The following is a 25,609-nucleotide window of genomic DNA, read 5'->3' as shown; positions in this document are numbered from 1 at the left end:
TGGATCCGCCTGAGCAAGACACTTGCTGCAGCCTCTCTAAGGGAGAAAATAACTTAATCTTCCCAGCTGCTCAGCCCTTGGTGTAGGTTAGACTGATACTTCTGCAGTCACAGTGGGGTCCTGCAATTTACTGCAAGCTTCTAAAAATGTTATTTATCCATATTCACTGCACACAGTTTATCCAATGATAACCACCTTAATCACTATTGCTGAGCTGATATTCAAACTTACGGTGAAATGGCAGTGCTTTCTAGATCATCGTGATCCTCAGTGGAAAGATACTGCTTTTTTACTATTTAAATTTGATGCCTGTTTTTAAGAGATTTACTAAGCACTGTGACAATTTTGTAATATAGAGTCAACCAAGATAATTTCTTGAATACTTTTAACTATAATTAAGCTGCAAAAGTTGCCCTGTTAATGGCATTGTGGATAACATGTGAGAGACAACGTTTTTAAAGAAATCTTTTGACTCTTACTTATGGCTACTCTGCTTGGGACAATTATGGAAGAAATACTCAATTCTCTGCTCACGGATCCATTCATGCAAGTGTACCACATGAGACAGAAGCAGTACTTCTTTCTAATGCTAATGGCATAGTCCATCAAACCTTCCTTTGCAGCTGTTTTTGGTAGAGTATGAAAAAGGATGTTCGCTTCTGCAGATCTGATGACACTGACATGTTTCCCTACCACAAACCTGCCTAATATGTTGAACAGTTTGAATTAAACCTTCATCCATGGCTTCCCAAGCGCAAGGGAAGCCATCGGTGTACTCACTGAACAGGCTGTCATGTGCCTTAGTGGCAGGAACAAAAGCAGAGACGTGGGTAGCACAGAACGAGTGTGTTCAATGGACTGGCCCATGCTGGTACCTAACACCAGCGCAGGCCTAACCTGCCACCATCCATCTCTGCTGGACTTGCAGTGCTCCTTCCAGAGCACAAATCACTCCCTATCCCTCACTGCCCTGCCAGCCACCAGAGGGCATGGCATAGCTACACCTCGGTCAAGCCGAATAATTCGTGTACTACTGAAAAGGCAACCAGCTTTTTCCTCTTCCTTTCTTTCTTTTCCTCAAAGTGCCTAAAACACACCTGACCAAAAAAAAGACTGTACCATCTTCATCACACATGGTCAATTTTATAGTCTGGGTAAAGCACAAAGGACTGTCAAAACCATGTCCTTGTACACGCTGCTCATAGAGAGCACAGCCTGAATGCAGGGTCCTTTCCAATCTGGGAATTCTGGGAAGCAGCGCTGAGGCTGGAGGAGGTACCTGCTGAAGACCTCACCAGGGGAAAGGGTGGTGAGAGCACGTGTCAATGCAGTGGATTCAAAAGTCGCCCCCAGAATGCTCAGACAGCTCCTAGTCAGAGTCAACTTTGTGTGAACATCTATATCCAAGCTTTCCATTTGACTCAAGGCATGAAGACATTTCTTAGAATGCAAGTGTAGACTGTCTTTTGGTACCCTCTTCTCATCACTTGTATACCTATATAAAAATTCCTAACATTTATATGCTAATTTCTTCACCTTCCCAGCAACACATCAAAGCCGTTTTGCGTACACACATTTTTAGCTAAGATTACCGTGTTTTTAACTTGTTGAAACAAAACTGCTCTTGTTCTCAGCCTGGCTATAGCAACTGAAAAATTTTCAATGCTTATTTCAAACTACATTGATGGTATCATATATTGAGCAAACAGGCTATTGCTGTGTATCAAAAATGCATCACTTCTGTTTGGAAAGTAATTCTAAAGAACAGAAGAGCAAAGAACTTAGAAAAGGAAAAAAAAAGCATGAAGGAAATATAAGAAATATCTAATCAAAATAATTAGAAAGCAGTACAATTTTGCATGGATCTGGACACTTACCTATAAGCAAGATTACTAATGCGTCCGTAATGTAATAACCAAACAGGAAAGGCTTCTGCCAGACTTCCACACCAAGAGCACCCGTGAGCAGATATGCTGCTATTAATACCTATAGAAAAAAGATAATGCATTTTCAGTTCTTTACTTCTAAAGGCACAGAATTTCACTTATCATCTTAATGCTAATACAAGATTAAAAAAAAAAAATAATCGGTTATTTTCCTCCTGTCTCCACTTTACAGGACCTTATGCTGCCATCCCAAAACAATTACCTCTAAGCAGTGAAGCAGCTGCCAGGGTCACCAACAAAATTATTTTAAACACCTGAAATACGGTAAGCAAGCAACTTCCCAGCTAATGTGTGCGTCTGTTGGCATGTGGTAAGTATTTCTGACTTACCTTTTCAAAACACCTAATTTCTAAATCCCTACTTAATGCCAGGTCGCCCCATTGCACAAAGCACTTTCCTGTATTTGCGTACAGACTTCAGAATTAGCAATGTGGTTATTTTTGCAGCTCAGCCCCCTGAACTGATCATATCAGAATAACTGAGAGGGGGAAAAAAATCTAAGCTCATCTGAAATAATAAAAACAAAATAATCAATTGAATATGAAGAAATAAAAAGAAGGGGAGGGAGCTGAAGTCTTCCCTGATTTTTAATTTGTTTGACAGCTAACATCATTACAGGACACGAAAAGAAACAAGTAGTCAAACTTCATTAGGAGTGAAAGGACTCAAATACAAGACTCGTGAGTCACTGAACATGCTGAAGTACCACCAGTTTCAGTAGTGATGTAAACGTAGTTTCTTCTCCCTCGTCAGAGTTAATTTTGTGACCCAGCTGAGGTCAGAAGACTTAATGCAAGCAAAACCTTATAGCTCCTGTAGCTGTAACCTTCACACCCATTGTACTGCTTGCAGCAGCACTGTCAACTGACGGTTTATGGAACAAATTGTTGAAGTTTTACCTTTTTAGGTGTGTAACCTGCAAGTGCAGCACTGACCGGGATGCAGCAGTTCCCAAGCCCTTGCGCCCTTGATCCCACCTCCTCAAGGGACACCCCTCTCCTTTGAAAGCTGCTTCCTGGCTCGGCACAGGCCACCCACCCCCTGCACCCCTTCTGCCGCTGGCACCTGGCTATCGGGGCTGCTGCCCAGCTCTTTCTCTAGGCTGGTTTGTTCTCAGCTGTTTAGTTTTGCTATAGGACTCATAAGGAGCCAGGTGTTTCATTTTACACGTCTCAACCTCCTGAACTATTCTAGACTTGAATTAACAGCGAACTGCAAACATTTATTTCAGCTCTAAATTATTAACTATGTTAACTATAATGCCATTTAAAAGATTTTATGTTCATATATCTATTTCCAGGTAACATTCTGTAACTTTTTTTCTTTTTTTTTTTCTGTTCAATACAGCTTCTCACTCTGGGATGACAGATATTTTACAGTTTTACCCATATGATAGATCTTACCTTTTTTTGTTTAGGTTTTTTAAATACCTGTTTTTTACTATATTATTGGTTTTCTTCATTTTTAACTTCAAAAAACACATTTCCAGTCTTCTAAGTTAAATTAATTGCTTTAATTTAAAGGTCCACTGAAGATCTTTTTTCTAGATACCAGGCTGGCTGCTTAAGATCACAGGTTAGTAGCAGAACACTGATGTCCATTAAACTCCCTATTACACTTAAATATCACTATATTTGACTTCACTTACTTCTCTGTATCTAAATTAAAGATTCTTGCCCTATCAGTACGTAACTTTTAAAGAGTTTTGCTTGAATGGGGCATTGCAGAACTGTATGGTTGAATTGCCTCTGCAAGAACAAGCAGCACAACAGATCCTCAATGGAGAAGAGCAGGCATTAGTATGAGAGTTATATCTTGGGCCACTGAAGACAGTGAGTCAAATTTTTGTCTAAATGAAGGACAGGTATAATGGGTTTTATAACCAACTACAAGAGAGCTAACATTTGGCTTTCTGAAGAAATTGCATTCTGTTATCCATAAGACATGACGGATGGACTCCTGGCCCTATCAAAGCTGATGGCAAGACTCCAACTGGCTTTGATGGAGCCTGAATTTACCCTCACACGTTGAATGCTGAACAGACTTTTTTTTTGGCCAAGTGATAGAAGAGGAACTTCAGTATTATCGGTTAATATGGTTGGTACTTTTGGCAGTGCAGTCATGAGTACGTATCGCTGTCAGAAGTCAGCACACCTCTAGGAACAGCAGCGTTGGTGCAACCAGCTCCCTCAGGGGAAGCCCTTACCCTGGGATTTGGTGATGCAGCACTCACAGGTTGAGATTCCCTCTTATTTAACAGATGATTTAAAAGACGGGTAGACATAGTGCTTAGAGATACGGTTTAGTGACGGTTTCTGTCAGAGTTAGGCTGATGGTTGGACTAGATGATCTGAAAGGTCCCTTCCAACCTAGGCCATTCTATGATTCTACGTTGTGTTTGAAAAATGCTCTTTGGCTTCAAATTTTTGGTGGATTGTTTTTTAAGGACTCATAAGTGAGATCCTGGTATCACTGAAATCAGTAAGTATCGCTTTTGAGTCCACAGAGGCAGTCTCAAAGACCTCCTTTAGAAGGCTGGAAGGACGAGAAGATGGCTGTGTCCCTTGATCTAAGCTATGTTAGAAAAAATTGAAGATTGTCAAAATTATTAGACAAAAGCTAAGTATGTTAGTCAGCTGCATAAACTTATGACTGTTTTCAAAGGCACTGCTGGTAAAAAAATAATAATCCAAATGTACAGCAGTGTTCCCAAGTGCAACTGAATAATTCTACTTAAGAAAAGACAGACAGGTTTTTTATTTATCTCTCTAGCATCGATCGGCTTTAGTACTTTCCAGATATAAATCTAGTCTTCAGCAAGTCAAAAGAATTACAACCTTCTGTAAAATGAGAGGTCCAAATTAAACGACACAAGTAAGGATTATGTAGCAAGTTAGTGTCAGATAGATAGAGTCTTGGATTCCAACTCGCTGCAGCATCTGACCAGGCAAATTTTTTGGCTTCTCAAGGCCTTATCCATGAGGAGGCAACAGCTCTTAATGCAGACAAAAACCTGGCATGGTGTTAATTTGTAGGCACTTTGATATGGCAGCCTGCAGCTGAACAGCAGGACAGCTGGCCTTGAAACAGGGGCTCCCTGTATTGTCACAGCATTGTAAATCACAACAACAGTCACCTTTCTCCCCCACTAAACTCAGGAAAATATTACTTCTTTAACGTGGCATTGGGAGAATTCTGTATAACCATAAGGCAGTATAACTCCTCAAAATCTCCTAGCTTCTATCGTTTTAATTGTTCTCTAAAATACTTGATTTTTTAAAATCATCATCTCTTTCATGTCTTTCCACTACTGCAGGTGTAAATTTTGTGACTAAAATGTTCAAGATTGGGTATGTACATACATTTTTTTTTCTCCCTAATGATTTCCCATTTCTGTTTTACAAACAGGCACATTGAGTATGCTGTATGATGTACTACATGGGTTCTCATCTTTTTTTAAATATATTTTTTAAAATATACTGGCTATGCTTTTAAATTCTTTATGATTCTGCAAAAATGACATTTATTTTACTGTAATATTCAATTTCACTAGCATATTCCAGTAGCATTAATTGTTTATGTGTTTAAATATTTTCCATTAACATAGTGCTCAAACTGAACATCTAGAGAGCAAAGTAATTTAAAATACAAGGTTACTTTTTTTCCTTTGAAAATAAATATGACACTTGCCTAAAAAAGTAAAACCTGACCATTTCCTACAAGCCATTTCAATAGGAGTTCGCTTTAGCGTGATGGGTAATTTTTCCATTTAAATTTTTTTCTCAGTATTTTTTCTCTCAATAAATAAAGGTGGCAAATTTAGCCTATAAAAATCGGGTTTTATATGTCTTAAAAAGGTTATTTTGCATTTAGATATGCAGGATGTGATAGGCAAACAGCTAAAGGCATGTGGAAGATGAAGTAACCAAGAAAGGTTTGAGTAGAATCATAATTGAGGGGTTAAGAATGAAGCAATCTGCCCCAGAAAAGAGACTGTACACCGTGGGTTCTCCTGCTTAAATTTCACATGGATACACTATGGGCTTTCCCTCAGATAACCGAGTACCGAGTCGGGTTTCCAGCTGTGTCGGGAGGCAGCTGGAAGCAGACACCATGGCCTGGCCAGCACTGCTTCCACGCCGCCATGCCTTCTTTTACTTCCACAACTCCAGCGTGCTCCTACCTTTGGAACTAAATAACAACATCATTTCTTCACAGGACAGGCTATGCTTTCCACAGACGTTTCAAATTTTCTTAGAAAAACTTGGAAAGCGAATTATCTTTTTAACTAAAATTTAAAAAAAAGATTCTGAATCCTGATAGCATGACCAAAGAATGACACATTTGTGTCTTCATTTTTAATTTTAATAGAGACTTTTTTTTTTGACCCTCAGAAGACATGGAAGTTTTTTAAAGATGTGATGTGCACTTGCATTGCTTGGGATTTCCCTGCCTGTTCCTGAAACACCGTCTGCCACAGTACTTCCCAGGAAAGGGTCATATGAAACATATTTCAGCATAACTTTTGTAAGCTGCTTGTCAAAAGAAAACCTGATATATGGCATCCAAAAAAAAACCTTCCCCTGTTTTGACTGAAAGGAAGGAGAAAAGTATGTTCTACAATGTTTCAGTTGCTACTTGCATCGTGTACCTCAATTATTCAGAGTTTCAGGGCAGGCAGAGTGTTCTCCCCAAGAGCCTCGGTGGGACCGTCCAAAGCCATGGGGCAGGACCAACTGGGAAAGCACCTCAAACCAAAAACCTGGGGCTTGTGGTCCAAGCATCCATGCCTTCAGCCATGACGGTATATAGGATTTCTGGTCATCCTCTCCTAACAGGGCTAGGGCAGGGCCAGAGAGAGCTGCCTGTTGCCTTTCACATTTGCTGCTTGTGCTTTTGTGCTTTTTTGGAGCGTGCCCTCTTGGCAGGGGAGAGTGAGAGGAAGCAGCGTGGAATCGCCTGGGTCAATCCGGCTCCCATGAAGCTATTACTTTCACTTTTAAACTTTTATTTTAGAATATAAAGGGTACCTCCCTGTTACACTTAAGGCAGCACCGATGTAAGCAGAGGTTATCACTATAACATATTAAGCAAAAATGAATATTTTGTTCCCCTACTATGAACTCAACTGCAGTGGCTTATGAAAAGCAACAGCAGGATTAGGGGAGTATTTCATTAGAGGAATATTAAATTTTTCAGGAGGAAAACAGATTTTTCTTAAAAATCAAGAGGATGTCTGTGAAAATTAACATCTGGCAGGAAGCCTGTAATTTTAATTTCTCAGGAAAGCTTTGTCTTTTTTTCTCCAAGAAACCTCATTTGCAGATACTAGCTTTCTTTAGTTGGGCTTGTGACAAAACTAAGTGTGTGTTTTCACGAGATGTATCCAAGAGCATTTGTCACAGAATATAGCAAAGGTTTCTTTTTTAGGCTTCTCTTCAGCCCAGGATTTTTGGGGTTTCTAATAGGGGTGCTTACTTAAAAGTGTATGAAAATTGTCTAGACGCCCTGGTGTAAAGAGGCTCCTTTCCCCGCATCTTCTTCTGCCCAGCAGGAGATAGCTCCTTGTGCTGGAGGCAGGAGAGAGGGGAAGAGCTTTCACTGCTGCAGACGCCTCCTCCTTGATTCTGGAGCCACAAACATAACAGTCCTCTCCTCTGACCAAGCATCTCTCAGACACATTACAGCCATTTCTCAAGTTTACAAACCACAGCTTCCTATAAATGGCAGGCTGCTGTAATCAAAGCTAATTGGAGTGCCAATTACAGCCTAGCTCGCGTAATTAGGTTACCAAATCTGATGAGTCATCAAGTCGCAGAAAAATGTGATCTGCATAAGTCCCACAAATTTCTCTATTTATGATGAGGTATTTTTTTTCGTGAGGAACAGCAGCTCTTTTCATACCAGAGTTACCAGCGAGCCGGTGAGGGGCTGCCTGTGTTTATAGACAGCCCAGCTGACTCAGCAGCAGCGTCCTGCGAGCTACGTGCCAGTTCAGCTTTCATTAAGGCCAACAGTTAGCTATTTGCACACTTACACTAATTACCGTATTTCCTGAGCTTTGTGGTGATAACGAAGTCCAAAGTTCCCGGCTGCCATAAATTTTAAGGGCAGAAGCTGGGGACTAGACCATCTGAATGTCTGAGATGCCAATGCAATAGCATCGTGTTGTCGGTGAGATTATTGAAGACAGAGCAGAGAGGCTCTGATTGTGACTGTGGCAATACCTGGCAGAGAAGTGGTGGGGAAAAATACAGCAAGGGGAGCATTACCTTTCCTACTCATCATCAGCCATTTGCTAACGTCCCCGGTATCCTCTCCTCCAAGTAGCTGGAGGTGAAAAGCTACCTTTAACAGTGCACACATCATAGAAAATTTGCTGAATGGGCTTACAAAACAAGAGCAAGGCTACGCTTATAGGGGAATTAAGATCTTTTACTAGAGTAGTTAGTACAGCTGGAAAAAAAAATACGCTATAGACTTTCTGGTGTGCGTGAAATGTAGTTTGGACCAATGGAAAAAATACTACCTTGATCTACAAATCCTGTCTTGTCCTTGTTCACAGGCAATCACAACTACAAAAGCTAATTTTTACAGATGGGAAAACTGACATACAGACATTTCAATAGTACAGTCTTCCAGCACTGTTGATGATTAGGCTATATAGCATCAAAAAAATCCTTACATTTACTTGCTTATCATTTTAACTGTAGGCAAATCATCACAGAAGTTGCTAGAAAGCGAGCATGCAGGACAGCAATTTAGCATCAGAGGGGAACAGGAAATAGCACTTGTTAGCACCTTGCACCCAAGTTAATCAAAGCAGTTTACAAACTTCACTGAAATTCAGCCTCACCACATCTGTCAGGCAGGGAAATGTTACTACCATTAGTTCCCAGATGGGAAAGCAGTGACAGAGGCATAGGTCACTAAAAGGCACTGACAGAGTTAACAGCACTGCTCTGCTAGTTGATACCTACTCCCAGATTTAACCACTAATACAGTTCGGATGCTGTAGCAACCCAAAAGAGCTTTCTAAACATTCACATATATATCTACAGTGATCATCTAAGCAACAAGTGAAATTGGTTTGAACATAGCTATTCCTCTCCTGCTGGAAGAACTTCACTAAGAAGCCTTACACAGACATGGCTGAAACTTGCGGACCAGCTGGTTGCCTAATGGCGTAGTCCCGAGCCAACTTCTTCTCCCAAAATCTATTTTCTAGGGGACAAAACAGATGCAGCACAGCTGGACCACCGTCTCCGAGTTGTTCTCAAACCACTGCATTCTGATTATGTTTACAGCAATCCATCTGCAGCCATTAATTAAAATACTATATTTCTATTAAAACACATATTTGAATATTTGTCAAGCTTCTTTTCAATTATGTATATTTGGCTGTACCTTTCCTCTCATGCCTGTGACAGGAAGCTCAGAAGACTGGGACTGTGCTCTTCAGGCCTGCAAGAGCCTGGCTATCTAAGAAATAGATAAGTCATCCCAAAAATCCCAGCGCTGGGCCCTTGGCAGTGCAAAGAGCTTGTTACTGCTGCTGCTCATCTGTGCACTGAGGCCACCACTCACCGTGGTGCCCTGGGTGTGTTTCTGAAGAGGTCCACCTCAAGGCAGGGCTGTAAGCTGGTTAAGAACTCAGCTGGGGACTGGCTGTGGACTGATAGGTAATTCACGTTACTAAATGCCATTCCCAGAGAGGAAACCTCTAATGGTATGACTTTGACTTTTTTTCAAAGATAAAACTCACTTGTCAACAGTTAATGCTCACTGTATAGGTACAATGCTATTTCCATTACCACATTTGATGTAAGAGGCGGTAGAATTGAGAAGTATGGCATAACTGTATAATTACTATTAATAAATACTACTTGGACTAATTCACTTCATGCCTCAGAACCTAGTGTTGGTGGGAAAATTGCTTATGGCTTCAGATAGCATAATAATTTTTGTTAATACCACAAATCAAATGCAGTTAAATGACATTCTCATGGGCACTATCTGACTGCTGGGCTTGCTGCAAGCCTTTTTTTCCGGCAAGGCAATGAATCTCTGATGCTGACAATTTGCTCGAGCACATCCCTTCTTTGCAAATGCAGGAAATATTTCTGAATTACTTTCAGGGTTATGCTATTTCACATTCAAACTTTTGGCAAAATACGTTTGCCTTGAGCTCTATTTTTCTATTTCTGCAATATTATGAAAACACTAACATAGTTAAAAAAATAAAACCAAACCAGGAATGATAAATACTTACCACTTGGCTTATATCGTATCCCCAAGGAAGAAAAAGGACTCCTGTGTTATATTTCTCCCAGTGTGAACACATAAAGTTAAACAAGACAATGCTTAAATATATATACATTGTATATACAGAAACTCCAGTCTTCCCATTGTCACGGGAACAGACAGAAAAAAAAGAAAGCACAAAAATGGAGGTAGCCCAGCTGTCTAGCCCGTGGTCAAATAATTCTCCCAGAGGAGTACTGGACTGAGTCCTTCGAGCATGCTTCCCATCTATGGAGTCTAGAAGGATCGGGAGAGGAAAAGAAACAAAGAATTAGAGCCCAAAAAAAGGAGTCACTTTCCTCATATACACTTCACTTCTGCCGTATGAAGACTACTGCAATCGGTTTCTCAATGACAGTGCTGAAGTGTCCATAGGGCTTCTCGCCCGCCCACTGGCGTTGTGGACCCTCTGAGATTTCCGACTCAAGAAGACTGCTGGTGGGCTAGATTCAGGAAGGCACTTAGGCTGCCTGATGCAAACTGCCTCAATGACTTACAGTTAAACGGCAACCTCAAGGAGCAAATTTCACAAAATTTATTTGTGTGTGTACCTACATAAGATGTTTTAAAGTCTTTTGGTTGAAATCTGAGGAAGCAAGAATACCTTGCTGTTAAGGTGAGTTATGTGTTCATCACTTTTAGCACTTGAGTGCTTGAAAGATACCCAAACACTGTACTGGATCCCGCTCTCAAGATCCAGCTGGACAACATGGTTTGAGTCAGTCTGAGAGTTCGCTGCTGTTGAACGGGGGAGGACCTGCAGCCTGCTCAGCTGGTGGAAAGGCAGCAAACATTGCGTTCTCTTCAGGGTCACTGAACAGAATTGTCGCTGTGAATGGTACAAAAAGCAAAGGGGATGGCACGAGGGAGGGGCGGTGAACGCAGGGAGAAGGAGGAGGAGGAAGGGGGTCTAGCAGCTGTAACCTCTCTTAGTTGTATTGTCAAACCATACCGTTGGTCTCTTCCCTGAGACTGTGCTGGTGAGGCTTTTAGGAATATTTTCCTCTTAAAGTTAAGTGTAAATATGCAGGATGAACCTCTCAGGAAAAATACACAGAACAAACCTCACAGATTACTTATTGTTTTCCTGAATCTCAACATAACATGGAGAAAGACTTTTATTTTTTTTTAATGTTACTTGGATGGTACTATGGCTAACAATTATTAGCCATTGATAGCATTAGTAACCCAAAACTGACTGGAGAGACAATTCAGCAGAGTGAGACCAAAGACTCCACAGCTGTTACAGATCATATGCTACTTACTTCTCCAGATCATTTGGCAGTACTCTGAGTTTTGTTTAATGTAAATATACTTCAGGGATCTAAACCAGGAAAACATGGGATTTCATTTTGTACAGATTTTAGACTATCTCCCTATTGTAATACCTAAACAGCTGTGAGATATCCTCTGCTCAGATACATATCTCTTGAGAGAGTTCTCACAACTCTAAAAAAATTAAAGATCTCATAGAGGATTTCAAATATGTCTTTCCCCCTTCTAGAGCTGCAGTCTCCCTCCAGTAACATTCCCATTGAATTGTCGGCATCTTACTGAAATGTGCAGAAATAAAACTCTATGAGCTTGAGGTTACTAGAATAGTGTTACTATAAATGTAGAAATTCTTTAGCCTGTTAAAGGATGGCTTCTGAAACTTAACTAGCATATAGGTATGTAAATACCCCTAAACAGTTTATGGTCTTTTATATTTCAAGAACATCTATCCCAAATCAGAGAGAATTCTGTTATAGGGGTAATATTTTTTTAAACATGAATGATAGAAGATTGGTCTGTTCATGAATTATTTTAGGTTGTCACAAAAGAATATTCACATTAGATACTAAAATATGTACAGCACAGTGAAAGAGTGGTTTTCATTTTGCAGGAAGTTTAGTTTTACTAAAGAGTTAGGCTTATAATGGTGTCATGAAATACAGTACTTCTAATTATAATGGGCATAGGGAAAAACACAGGAACTTTCTAACACGTATATAAAATTGGGTTTTCACAAATCTTTACCACATTTTCCATGTGGGTTTCCCTAGCTTTTTAAGAGAGTGAAAATATTTTCTGGTTTAGGTTTCAGTTTGAGATCATTCATGTCAACAATGGTGTATGTTCAATAGCGGACATACGTTTTCCCACGCTCCCATTGCTTTAGAATTCTTCTATTATGATTTTGTCTCATGAAGGTTCATAAATCTCTGGTTTTATTAAAGTTCATGTAACTTTTAAATAGTGGAATTCAAAATAACAGCAAAGAGCATTCCATTTTACAGACAGGGAAAAGATACCAAACCACCTTAACAAAGCGGGGGAAAAAAGAGCAGCATGCTAGGGAATTCCGAGAGAGTAACTGTGTCATCAAAAAAAAAGCTGAGAGAGATTAAAGCTGCATATTTGGTTAGTTATTATGGCTCTTTGCAGTCTTCCAAAGGGAAAACTTTGGCCATGCAGAATTAAATCTGAGACTAAATATTTCATGAAGTGGCTTGGAGAGCACACACAAAAATCTACATATACATCAGTTCATTCTAGCTTAGACTGTCGACATCATATTCCTTGTCTTCCAAGTATTAGGAACTATAGGCCTCACTGACAAATAACATCTACATTAAGAATCTCAGAAGCTGAATTTCCAATGAGCTTGCTGGGCTGTCATACACTAACAGTTCCAATATGTAATTCCTATTTATGAAACAATAGCCACTTCATTAAATTCCATGCAATTACGTAAAGAATGGTTTCCACAAAAGAAACTGCTGCTTCTGCTAATGATTATCGAGAGCTGTTAGGGAAATCTGACTGATAGTCAGCTTCAAGGGACAGTTGTCGCAGTGATTTTTATGGTACAAATACAAAGAAATTCTGGACACCGTGATTTTGGCACAAACTTGCCACGTGAACAGAAATGCCCAGGCATTTACAGTGCAGAGGGAGATGTCTGCACAAGGGGAGACCTCCAGGTGAACCAAGATGGCTCTACATGGCTCTACCAAAAGAGGCCAGCATCTTTCCACAACACTGCAGTGTACAGCTAGAATGCATTTATATCTAGCCTGGGTATCTTAAGTATGGCACACAAATGCATGGCTACCCTTTGCAATGCAGGCCTTACAAGAACCAGCTCCAAAGAGAGGGTACATTTACAACAGCACAGTGCAGTCCATGTAAATATAAGACCTTGAGTCCCTCCAGAAATTAACTCTGCTGCACCACGTTGTGGAGAGACTAGTTTGGAATGAGTTAGCTCTGGAAGAGAAAGGAAAAGAGCCATGCTAATGTGGATCTCAATCCCAGATCTGCAGCAGTTCAGGCCTATGCCTTCAAACCACTGCACAGCAAGGTGCAATGTACCTAAAAATACAATCATGGTATGATATAGAAGGTAAAAACGGAATATGAAACTGAAACCGAGGTGAAGGTGTTATGGGAGAAAAACAGCAACAGAAAATTAAAAAAATTATATGTCACCTCCATAAGAAGCTCAGGCCTGTCACCACATTCATACCACCTCTCCTGACCACAACATAAGCACTGAAGCGTCTAACAGTTTAGAACACAATGCTACACTAATTTTCCTTTTTTTCTGCTCTGCTCTTTATTTTCCCTGTCTTGGAAAGCACCCTCTGCTAATGCCGTTGTCAGGGACCTTCCCAGAATGTCATCACTGGGGGCCAAAGATTTTTATGAAACCCAACAGCAATGACTGCTGCTACGGAATGATTTCCGTTGTTCCTTTAAAACAACTTAAATTTTCAAGGGGGATAAGATCTACAGCCATAGAAGCTCTAATATATAACTTAGAATGCTGTTGTTTGGGGTTTTTTAAGTCTTATGGATGTTTTTTAGCGTGTTGTTTTTTGTTTTTTTTTTAAATCTCAGAGAACTGTTTTGGCAAGAGATCAATAATTTATATCCACGATGCCTCTTCACCTCAATATCAGCACCAGTGAACCAGTAGATAAAGCTATATGAAGGCGTGAGACATGTAAATTATTTCACCGTACTTTACCTAATGCGTAAGCACAAAAGGTGGTAAAAGCACTGAAGAGCCACACCCAGGTGGGAACAAGTCCAGGACTGGTACCTGAAATAAATCGGGTAGAGAGTCAGTGCAACAGCGGTTATCATCAAAGCAATCCACCCAGAAACGCATATACATACGAACAAGCTGCCACTGATTAGCCCACCACGTCAAAACAGTTGGTTTTGACTTTAAGTCATCAGCGAGCTCTACCGAAGAAGCAATGAGCAGGCCCGAATGTGTTTATACCGCAAAGGAGAGGAGATAAGGTAGAGGGGTTTCGGGTCCTGAAATGACTCTAGTATTGCACAAAATAATGAGAGCAACTGGGCAAAAATTTTCACAGGTCATGGGAAGACTACCCATCAACAACTTAGTTAATGTCTGTGTAATATCTAAAGGCAAAAAAAAAGCCATTTTCAAGCATGATCATTATTATTAGTGCCAATGTGGGGTTTGTATAGCATTGGTACTATACTGATCTGAACAGGAAATTTTTGTCCTTATGCTCGGACACAGGATATTAGCACCTTTTTTTTTCCTTGGAAAAAAGGGAACAGAAAACCAAATTGAGCAGAACTCTGGGTTCTGTTATTGCTCTGCTGATAGCAATAACCCACTGTTATTGTTGCTCTTTTAAAGAAATCAATCTTTTTTCCAAAGAGTGTTCTATTTAACTAAAAACATAATCCAATAAGGACTACACCAGCACTAAACAACTGTATATGCAAAGCCCTCTCAGGTTCCTGGCACTCGGCAGCCAGCGCAGGCAACACCACCACACAGAGGTGACTCCTTGCTGAGTGGGGAGACGCCAGTACCTAAAGCAGTGCCCTCACCACCCTTCTCCCCCTCCTCTCAATGCCTCATCTTGCCACGCTGAAAGAAAAGATCACAGAATCATGGAATGGTTCGGGTTGGAAGGGACCTTAAAGATTATCTAGTTCCAACCCCCTGCCATGGGCAGGGACACCTCCCACTAAACCAGGCTGCTCAAAGCCCCATCCAATTCCTGACTCCTCACTGCAAATTTTCAAACTGTAGAATGAAAACCAGCTGTCCAGGAAATTAAGCCTTCTATTTCTGATCCTAGGTATGGGATTGATATACGATACTCAAAAGGCCTGTTAGGTTGCACGAACGTTTTCAATCAATTGGGAAATGATGGGCGCTGTTCTCGTGTGAAATTGAGAAGAGGCTTGCAAACTACACATAGTAAGTCTCAACTCTAACAGACTGTAACAGAGTCTTAACTCTAACAGACTTAATCACCATTTCAAATGTCTTCAAGTTCAACATGTATCTACGGGGAATGTGTCAAGATAAAACTATCCCATTAAAAGTTCTGTGCTGGATGCTCTTTTATTACAGAACTTAATAAATATCACCTGCATTGATAAAAAAGAACAAGTGTTTAAAGATGAGGCGAGATAACTACAAAACATGCTGGTCCTGAAAACTTAAATGCTCATAACAGGACTACTTCTGAACTAAAACTGCTAACAAGTATTCCTGCCTCTAGAACTGTTGTGATAAACAATAAACAGCTCGTGCCAAAGGTACCTCCTGAATCAAACCACGGGCATAAGAAAGTAAAGACAAAAAAAACCCCACCCCAAACTTAATTGTTTCAGCAAAAAAAAATGTTAAGTCTTCACCAAATTTTCTAATTTAAAGAAAAGCAAAGCTTTTTACATACTAATCACCTGGGAGATGCTTATTATTTACTGTAGGCTCCAACAGCTGGTCTGAGAAGTGCAGAACTGAGCGTGCTCAGGAGCTCAGCTCCAAAAGCTTTTGACTTGGTCTGCCATGAGGAGAAAATATGGACTTGGACTTTGACAGTCATAGCTTCAAGAGACATTTGTTTAAAAACTATTTATTCTTTGTCTAGAAGCAGTCTTGAATGTCAGGGTGTATGGAGTAATGAAAGGGGAATTAACTCATTCAGACATCGATTTAGGTATTAGGAAAAGTGAAACCAGTGAAAATGTTATGAACATTGGGGTGGGTTTTGGCTGTGTATTTAAATCCTGGAATACTCTTTAACTAAAATGAGGTATCATCATAGACTTCAAGCAGCAAATTATTTCTTACAGAAATAATTTATTTCTTACAAATATTTTGTTCAGCACATGCTGAAACACCTATTTCGGGATGAAATTAAATAACGTTTTTCAATAAAATGATCTAAATTTATAATGCCATGTGTGAGGTCAGATCCTCCTACGTGCACATGGAGCCTCACTAAGGGAATGAGCAGAAGATTCAAGTATTGGATACCTCCCTGTAACATTCAGAAGTATGACATAAGCAGCTCACTAATTCTGAAAAATTACAACAGGAGGATATTTACCTGAGGCAGTGTAGTCCCAGTCATAAAAAGATATTAGAAAATAATTAACTAAAATCATGACAAATCCAGAGAATGTTAACAGGTTGGGGGCAATCCACAAAGGCACTATCTGTTAAAAAAGAAAGAGAAAAAACACTAAGAAAAATTATATTTCAAATTTAAGTCCCATTTTAATTAATTATTTTATATTTTTTGTCAGGAAAGGAGAATTCTGTATATAACATCAGCAATGTTCAGATTTGTGCACATTTAACCATTTTCAAATTAAAATACAGTTTTCATTTCTGAAATCTATTTTCCAATGTAATCTTTTTGCCTGATCTTTGTGCAGGAAAAATGTCATTTAAAAATCTTGTATTCCCTGTGTTACACATTATCCTTATTTTCCCAGCCACCAAGGAAAGCTTCTCATGATTGTGTGTATCACAACTGAAAGAGGACTGCAGCACCCCGGTGTGGTAATTCAGCATCCACGTGGCAGCTCTTTTTTAAGTAGTCCATTCCCATGCTATAACAAGGAAATTTCCTCTTCTGAAATAGGTCCATAATTTCCAACTGAAAACATCAACAAAATCAGACACTGAGTCCATTAAGCTTTTAGATTCAGAAGATCTCCCTGTTACAAGCAGCTCCCTACTCCTCTAGAGAGTAACTTTCTGCAGGTCTCCCTCTCCAGTCATAAATTATCAAAACTCTGCCCAAGTAACACAGTTTCTCCAGAATATTTTCAGAAATAGCATACACAACTTTCTACATGATTTTTAGACAGAATATATTTTCAGGAGTACTAAATATCAACCACTACCATCACTCAAACACAGTATCAATATTTTCAAAATTTAAAAATATTGGAGGCTTATAATCAAATTCTTTGGAGTGTCTAAGGACTGAAAATGTACATAAAGTACTTCAATGCTATACAGTATTGCAAAACAATATTAAAGAAAAAGAATTTAAACAAATTCAGTTACTAATAATAGTTTTGAAATCAAATGTTTTGGGTTTTTTTTTTTGGACTAGCTAGATGGACAGACAGATGAATACATATCAATTTATATACATCCTTACATTTCCTCTATCCTATTACTACATGAAAAAATTTGCATATAAAATTTGAATGCTTGGACCCATTGATTATCCTGACTAGATCCTCTTTTTCTACTATAGAACAACTAATATTCAGGAGAAACTGTGCAACTGATTTTGTACAGTGTACACTGTAAACTTTCAAAAATCAGATGAAAATTGCTGAATATTTTTCAGCTGTAATTCTTAGATGTTTTCTTTAATAACCTTGGGAAAAATATTAAATCTGATAATTGCTCTCCTTATGACCAGGATTTTATCACTAACATTAAAACACTGTATGCCAGCTCTTATCGTGTTTAAAATAGATCATGGAGTTCATACAGCTACAATAAAAAAAATAAACTATTTTTTTAGTGTCTATCATTCTGAGCCTTCAAAAGCCCAATTCCAAATCCCTAAGAACAAGTGACAGCAAATGTTCCCTGCAGCTCCTTTAGGAGAACACCTGTGGAGGAACCCTTCACTGCACGGTCCCCTCTTGCTGAACTGACGGCGCGCTCAGCATGCCGTGACAGCGTGACATCTCCTAATTTTGCAACCTGGGGATGCAGATGTAAGATGGAGGCCTGGTATGAATCACCTGCTGTGGAATTTGTTTGATGTCTATGACCTTACATGAAACAAGAAGGACAGACGCTGGAGAAATTCTAGATTGGTCTCTCTTAATCCAAAACATAGACGAAAACAGTGCATTAAGACAACCTGTAGATTAATTGTTTACATGGATATACAGGTGCCATCCAACATATTGTTTTAAAACAATATTATTTTAATTTAAATAAAATTTAAAACAAATTTCTCCCGTATGATAATTGTTGACTATTAAATAAAGTGGGGCATCATAAACATCTGCTTTCTAATTAGGTTCATCATTCTCAATAGTCACAATGTCATTATTAAGTTATTACAGGAAATAACTTATGCTTATACCGTGCAAAAATGAAGACACTATTTTAACTCACTTTCTTGCTAACGTGTTTCAAGAAGGAAACCATCGAAGCACGTTGCTATACTGGCAATCCCTTTGGCTAGCAGACACACCACGAAAAACAGTTACAGGAGACCGATCCTCAGGAAAACAGCCTCTGCTGCCGTTTAAACCCCTAAGCGCGCTCTTTTGATCCTTACCGAACCTAATCTGTCTAGGTATTTGAAAAGTATTCCAGTTGCAAAATCCCTTTTGTTATATTTAAAGCCCCTTATTCTTTTAGTTGGCATTACACTATCATCACCCTATTTCACAATTCAAAAAGTACAGAGTGTTAAAGGTTAACTTCTTTCACATGCTGGAAAAATGCAGCCTGAATTTACTAGTACCCTATAGAAGGATACGTTGCATTCTTTATTATCTAGTTAGCAGAGAGTACAAGTCTAATGCATCAACCTGCTACGTGATTCATGCAACTGGAGGTGCCACCGGGCAGAATCGCGTCTGCTCTCTGGCAAAACCATTGTATGCTTGGACCTTTAAAAAAACTTTTTTAGTTCCACAAAATCCTGATTTCTGTTTTAACGGGTCTACAGCCATTCAGGCTAAAAGCCTTAATACAAACAGCCAATGTCTATTTGGATAATAAATGGTAAAGTACACGTATTTATATAAAGCTCTGTTCAAACTTGAAATATTCCTTAACTAAGTCACTTGAGACCACTAAAATTCTACTCGTGTCCAATTCTAGTGATAAAATCAAAGTTCATAACGGCAACTGGGGGGGTTTAATTGACTTCAATGGGGCTGGCATACACCTGTGTATCCCAGTGGGATTTCCTCCTTTTCCTCTCATTGTCCTGCGCAAATGCGATTTCTCATGAATATGAATAGAGGAGGGATATTCAGTTCATGTAGTAGCTAAGTAATACTGTCCGTTATTTGTCAGAGAGCACGTGATTGTGCTTTACTATAAAATACAAATCTTAATTATAGGGAAAAGGACCAAGCATTGAATGAATTATTTATTTAAGAAGATATATGTACATTTGCATAATAAGAATAGCTTTAAATAAGATGGCGAGAAAATTAGTTGTTACTCTATAGTTTCATATAGGTCTTACTATAATTTCATGCAACATGGAAAAGCTGCCACGTACAGGAGTACCTCGGAGTACTTCAAGCCCGTTACAGAATCCAGGCACAAAACATTACCCTTCTGTTTTAGCACCAGCTTCAACAGGTTTCTGAAGCACATACATCCAAAAATCACACACAAACTGATACAGGCACGTGATACATACAGTGCATAAGAAAGACATCCTTGGAAGAGGAAAGAGAGGAAGGTAATCCTCAGGATTCCCAGGTGAATTTCTAACCTAAATGCACAAATTCTTTGCTTTCCTGATGTCCCCATCACAGGTAAATAAACTGGATTATGATAATATATTTTCAGTTCGTACGTATGTCAACATCCCAGCTCATAAATTCACACATATTCTCTAATGTCTGGCTCTCCTTAATTTCTCAAAACATAAGAAACACATCTCACAATGAATTCTGTGTTATGGAATACGGAGAAACTTGCACTGCCATTAGGGTTAAATTGACATATGAAAAGCCAGACCTAAATCCCAAAGCTCTGTTCTCATAGGGTTTTTCATTTGCTTGGCTCTGTGAAATTTAGTGTGTTTTGTTGGTTTTTTTTTTTTTAAAGTCCTCTAGAATCTGTTAAAAATAGTCCATGTGGAATGCTTATTTTCACCAGATTAGAACTGAAAAGATTATTGATTCATATCTGTCTGCCATCTTATGTAAATTGATGTATTAGGATGTCTGAACTGAGAGAAATTACTTCTCCCAGTCATCAAGAAGCCCAACTTTGAATGAAAGGGTTAGATGCAATATTTCTTCTTAAAAAATTACCCTAGCTTTACAATATCTCACTTTTGCAATGCATTGTTCTATTTAAATAGAAATAAGATGATATACTGTAAAATGTAAATTCAATATTATATGCTAGATCACTGAATTTTATATTCCAGATCACACTCATATCCCAGTTATAATGCATACAACAGGTTCAAGCTACAAAAAAATCAATTTGAGTAAATGCATTCAAGGCTTCTCCTTCTAAAAATAAGATTTGATCCCATTTATTATGATACCACTATTTTACTTACAATTCAAGAGGGGAAAAAAAAGTATTTTTTGGTGAAGAGATGAGCAGAATTTTCTTGGACTGAGCCTGGGACAACAGTTACTGCCACATCTGGATTCAGGACCCAGCCAGGAACACAACCATCCTAGCAACCCCAGTTTCTACTAATATTTTACAAACAGTTGAATTTTGGCCAATAAGTTTGGCGCTCCCTCAGTTCTCAGTTTTACCTCTAAGAGCAACCAAGAGGACTCTACTGCAATCGCCATTGCATACACATTGCTTTCCCCTCTGCAGCTGTGCATTCCCAGCTCCTCCGCAGGACTCTGACTTTACCTGGCAGTTATCTTTTAACGTCAGAATGACCACTACAAAAGCTGAGAGCAATATAATTTCCCTTTAATTCCTTGTGATGCATCACTGAGAATTATGCTGTAACACCCTTGCACCAGAAGGCAAACCAGAACATTCATTGCTCTATCTTCAAGGCTCACGCTGAACAAAATGCCGAAGTACAGACAGCACCGGCTCTGGTCTTTGGTTCTGTACTCAGATCTCCCAGTTTTTGGAAGAAGTTTTCAGTCCTGTGCTCTGGTTTGGGTTCTCCTCCAGCAAGAAGCGAACAAAATCATGCTCAGCTAAAATTTAAGGAGGTTCAAAAAAAATCATTAATTTAAAAAATCATTAGAAAAAAAAATTAGAACTTATCTCCAAAGGAAGTTTTTTGCTGATAATTCTCTCCCTTCACTGATGGCAGATGAATACCCGTGGATCTCCTAAACCAAAGTGCAAGTGCACAGTAAAGCCTCTGCTCCTCTTCCGCTCAGGACTCCAGAGTGCTGGGGGGATTTTTCTGCCTCCTTGCTTTCCTCGATATTATGATGGGAACATGAGCAGTCTCCCTGAACTGAATTACTGACTTCAGTTTCCCATCTTTGAATTGCTTTTGTTTCATACCTTGCTCGGGTTGTTTTTTAATTCCAAAGTCAGATCTAGTTGAAGATGTGCCTGCTTATTGCAGGGGGGCTGGACCAGATGACCTTTAAGAGCCCCTTCCAACCCAACACATTCTATGGTTCTACGATAAACACTTTCATGAAGTTACATTGAGGTTATGAATGAGAGATTATGATTTTCCTGCAATATCAAGCAATACCTGAATTACAGAACCCAAAGATGGCAGATCCAATAGCACTCTGACCACATTCATCCTCTTTTGTTTGCATAAAGATCTGTTTTCCAATCTGCTCCAATCTAAAGATTTCCATTTAAGAGGCAGATGCAGAAATCGTTGCTTCCTTGGACATCAATACAGTTCATAATTATTTGAGGTACAGCCCTTTTTTTTTGCCGACAAGAGCAAAACTAATTGTGAGCAGTTTTATTTTTAAGAACTGCAGATCATAATGCATTCAAGAGATGCCATCTTCCAATCGTTATGGTGATCATGGCAACCGCTCTCATTTTCAGCTTCTTAGAGAAACGCCTCGCTCCCTGGAGCAAGTACCCTTGGGAGAAAAAGAGACAGCACTTGCATAAAATCATGTGCACAGCACAGAGATAAAGCCGTGCTGTTGTTAGGCGGCATATGCTGCACAAAAATAATTTGTACTAAGTAAACCCTTCAGTGTCTGCAAAGCTGTTTAATGAAAGATGTAATAATGAAAGATGTAAAAATGAAACAGATGCCTTTCGTATAGAGATCGGGAAAAAACCCATCCTTATTTTTCTAACAAAAACCCCACTCAAAATCCAACCATACTCATCTTAAATATAGCTATATATCCTGTAACATTTGATTTCTTTTCTACACGTCTTCATTTCAGATTTATTAATCAAATTAGATTGCATTTAGAACAAATCCTTCCATTATCATGTAAGATTAAATAAAACTCTTACCTTAATAATTTTGTTCCAGATGGGCTGCATAATATACACAGATAAAGGATTTGTATCCACAGCACTGTACTGTGAAGAAAGAAGCAAACATGTTAAACAAAGCACTGAACAATGCGTATTTTTCCACCACTGTATATCCTTCAGCATCTAAAAACAATCACTCTTGAGTGTGGCTGGTGTAAAATTATTTTATTCTGATGACCATTCATACAGTTTTAATTCAATTTAAAAGCACTGGCCTGGTTTCCAATTACCTTGTTAACAACGCTGTGTACTAACACCAAGGTTTTAAGCTGGTGAAATGGCAAACAGTTCTGTAGTCCCATTTTACTTTTAAATTCTTATTCATTTTACAAATTATCCTATAAGATTCCACATTTCTACTGTATGTTTGATTTAATACTTTTATTTGCACTACCAGTAATCCATAGTCTGAGCAGCATTCATTGCTAATATGTAGCACCGATAGTGCATATGGAATATGGTCATAGGTGCAATATTATCTCGCAGAGATACACAGCTTTCTACATAGTATAACAGTTGCATTTGCACTATGCTAATTCATGTAAGGCGATGTTACTACAAAAATAAGTTCTAAAATAGCACAGTTCATTACCACAACAAAGTTTCCCTATATTGTAAAAATATTATACATGTTTCATAAATTTCAACAAGTACACATCTGTATCTTTGGCAAACAAAATATTCCAGAAATCTGAGCCTACCCCGGATTGCTGTTGTCTACCCTTTCTCCTCAGAGGCCAGTATCAAGTTTTATCCTGCCTTGAGGCTGCAGAACACAGAACAATCTGCAGAAGAACGACCTTAACTGATAAAGCCACTCACAGCCACGTTCTTGAGCCCCAGCGGGTCCACGGTGGAAGAAGTCAGGCATCATTGGGGTGGTACACATAATTCTTTAAGAAATTCTTGGACTTTGAAAGTGCACATATGGTTTCTGTTGTTAGCATGATGCATGTGACTCACATAAAGATTCAGCTATATCTATATACAGCATTATCCAAACATCATGTGCAGATAATGAGAATGAGATAGGGATGCGTTAGACTACAATTTGTCCAAGCTGTCCACAGGCAGAAGAGCCAATGACAGAGAGGCTTTCATTTCACCTAACTTCAGCTAACAGCTAATTGTTCGCTCTATAGTTAATTTATCGACCTCCCTTTGCCAGCTACCCTTTGGACAAGACTGCACTCTGGAAGTACCTGTTTCAAGTCATTAATTAACAAAAGAGCTTAGACACTTGTCTTAAACTTAGGTATCTTTTAGGTGACTGAAGTCTGGCAAGATTAATCGCAGCTTCAGTATCCCCGTTCTCCAAGCTTTTACACCCGCACTTAACAGGCACACACCTGAGCTAAGAGCTTTCAGTGGACAAGTGCAAGCGGGACAAAAGATGAACGCAGCACGCCTCAGCCTTCGAATGCACAGCCTATGACCCTTCATCTAATCTGTCTGAGGATATCGGGCTACGGAGCGCTTAAGAACTCTTCCACACATTTCCTTTTTCTATCTGCATACAAAGGATATGCTTTAATTACTTTCCGGACAAAACAAAGCATTTGCTTAGTTATTTTGTTATTTGTGGTTGAGTTTTAATCACAGACAATAAATGTAGCATACTTGTAAAATTATTATAACACAGCTACATGTTGTGAATACTTATTGGCAACTATCCAAGAAATCACCTAACAGCTACTGGGCAGACTAACTTTCCATAATAGTATGGAATAAAATAGGAATAAAAAGTACAGTTTAGTGAAGTGGACATCACTGATTTTTTTTTCTAAAAATATTGGAAATGTCACTTAAGTGTATAATTTTTCTCTGCTTTTGATACCTATATTATTTAAAACATGAAACAATCCTGTCACCAACAGCTTCTCTGACAGAATATATATTGCAATTCTTAAAAACATTAGCTCAGAAAAAATGAATTTGCAGGTAAAACAAAAGTTTTCACTGTTCTGTATGTATCTGCAGCTCCAGATGCTGTATTTGATACTGCATCTTTCAAACATTGATTATTACAACTGATTGATCTTTTGATGCTTGCATGCAAATTAACCCTGTTTGAACTGTCTGTGGGCTTTGCTTACATTTATGCCAAAAATAACAATAATACCAAGCCATACAATACTTATGCCAATAGAACAGTCAGGTAGTACTTAATTCACATGAGAACTATGGAAATCCACTGAAAATTAAGAAAATTCAAAGTATCCATTAGCACTATTCAGGTTCCAGGTAATCAAGATTCTGCCCAACATTTCTCTGTAGCTATTGCCCATTTCCTTACCTCAGCTGGTATTCATAGAGTATGTGAGGTGGTAATTTGCTGACCAGCAAATCCATACCTGGATAAAAACGCACAAAAGTCAAAATATGGGATCTTTGCTCCTGCTTTGGCTATCTCATTCTCCCTTCCACCCCAAGCCTTCAAAGTCAGAAAAAAAAAGCACAAAATGCTCGTTAAATAACAACAGTAAAATGAGGCTTTCTACCCAAAGTACTCACTAGCTGTCCAGAACTATCACTTGCTCCCAGGAGAAAAAAAGGAAAAACAATCTCATTTCTTTAAAATTATTTTTTTACATAGAAAATAAGAGAGATTATATAGGAATTTAAAAAATTATATATAAGAGAATATAAGAGATATAATATAAGAAGTGTAAGAGATTATGTAGTTTTCCAGCATATCGTATCTTTGTATCACAGACATGAACATAAGACACAGTCAGCTTTTTGTTCGCTTGACTGTTTCCAAAGTCAAGCACCAAAAATCAAAACAGTCCTTATATAAAAAAAAAAAAAAGTAAATTACAGCCAGCTTCTGTCACCTAAAGATATTTCAAGAAACGTCATTCTGCTCATTCCT

At 38.8% G+C, this 25,609-nt stretch overlaps 1 protein-coding gene across 4 annotated transcripts in view; it reads right to left on the bottom strand.

The window, feature by feature from the left end:
- The window catches only part of LOC128905057 (ethanolaminephosphotransferase 1-like), a 57,709-nt gene that overhangs the window by 19,002 nt on the left and 13,098 nt on the right, over positions 1–25,609 (bottom strand). For 2 of the 4 annotated variants that reach the window (XM_054190473.1, XM_054190474.1), the window contains exons 3-8: positions 25,031–25,088; positions 22,711–22,779; positions 16,634–16,742; positions 14,266–14,340; positions 10,219–10,487; positions 1,878–1,986 (exon numbers count right to left, since the gene is read on the bottom strand). In XM_054190473.1, the coding sequence (XP_054046448.1) occupies positions 1,878–1,986; positions 10,219–10,487; positions 14,266–14,340; positions 16,634–16,742; positions 22,711–22,740 (592 nt within the window). In that variant the 5' untranslated portion in view covers positions 22,741–22,779; positions 25,031–25,088. Of the gene's footprint in view, positions 1–1,877; positions 1,987–10,218; positions 10,488–14,265; positions 14,341–16,633; positions 16,743–22,710; positions 22,780–25,030; positions 25,277–25,609 lie in introns of those variants that run through there. The other 2 variants (XM_054190475.1, XM_054190471.1) reach the window with 2 other exon arrangements.

This window comes from Rissa tridactyla, chromosome 2 (assembly GCF_028500815.1).
Source record: "Rissa tridactyla isolate bRisTri1 chromosome 2, bRisTri1.patW.cur.20221130, whole genome shotgun sequence".
NCBI classification, from domain to species: Eukaryota; Metazoa; Chordata; class Aves; order Charadriiformes; family Laridae; genus Rissa; species Rissa tridactyla.
Note: the sequence above shows the minus strand (reverse complement) of the source record. Positions and strands in the feature narration are given on the sequence as shown.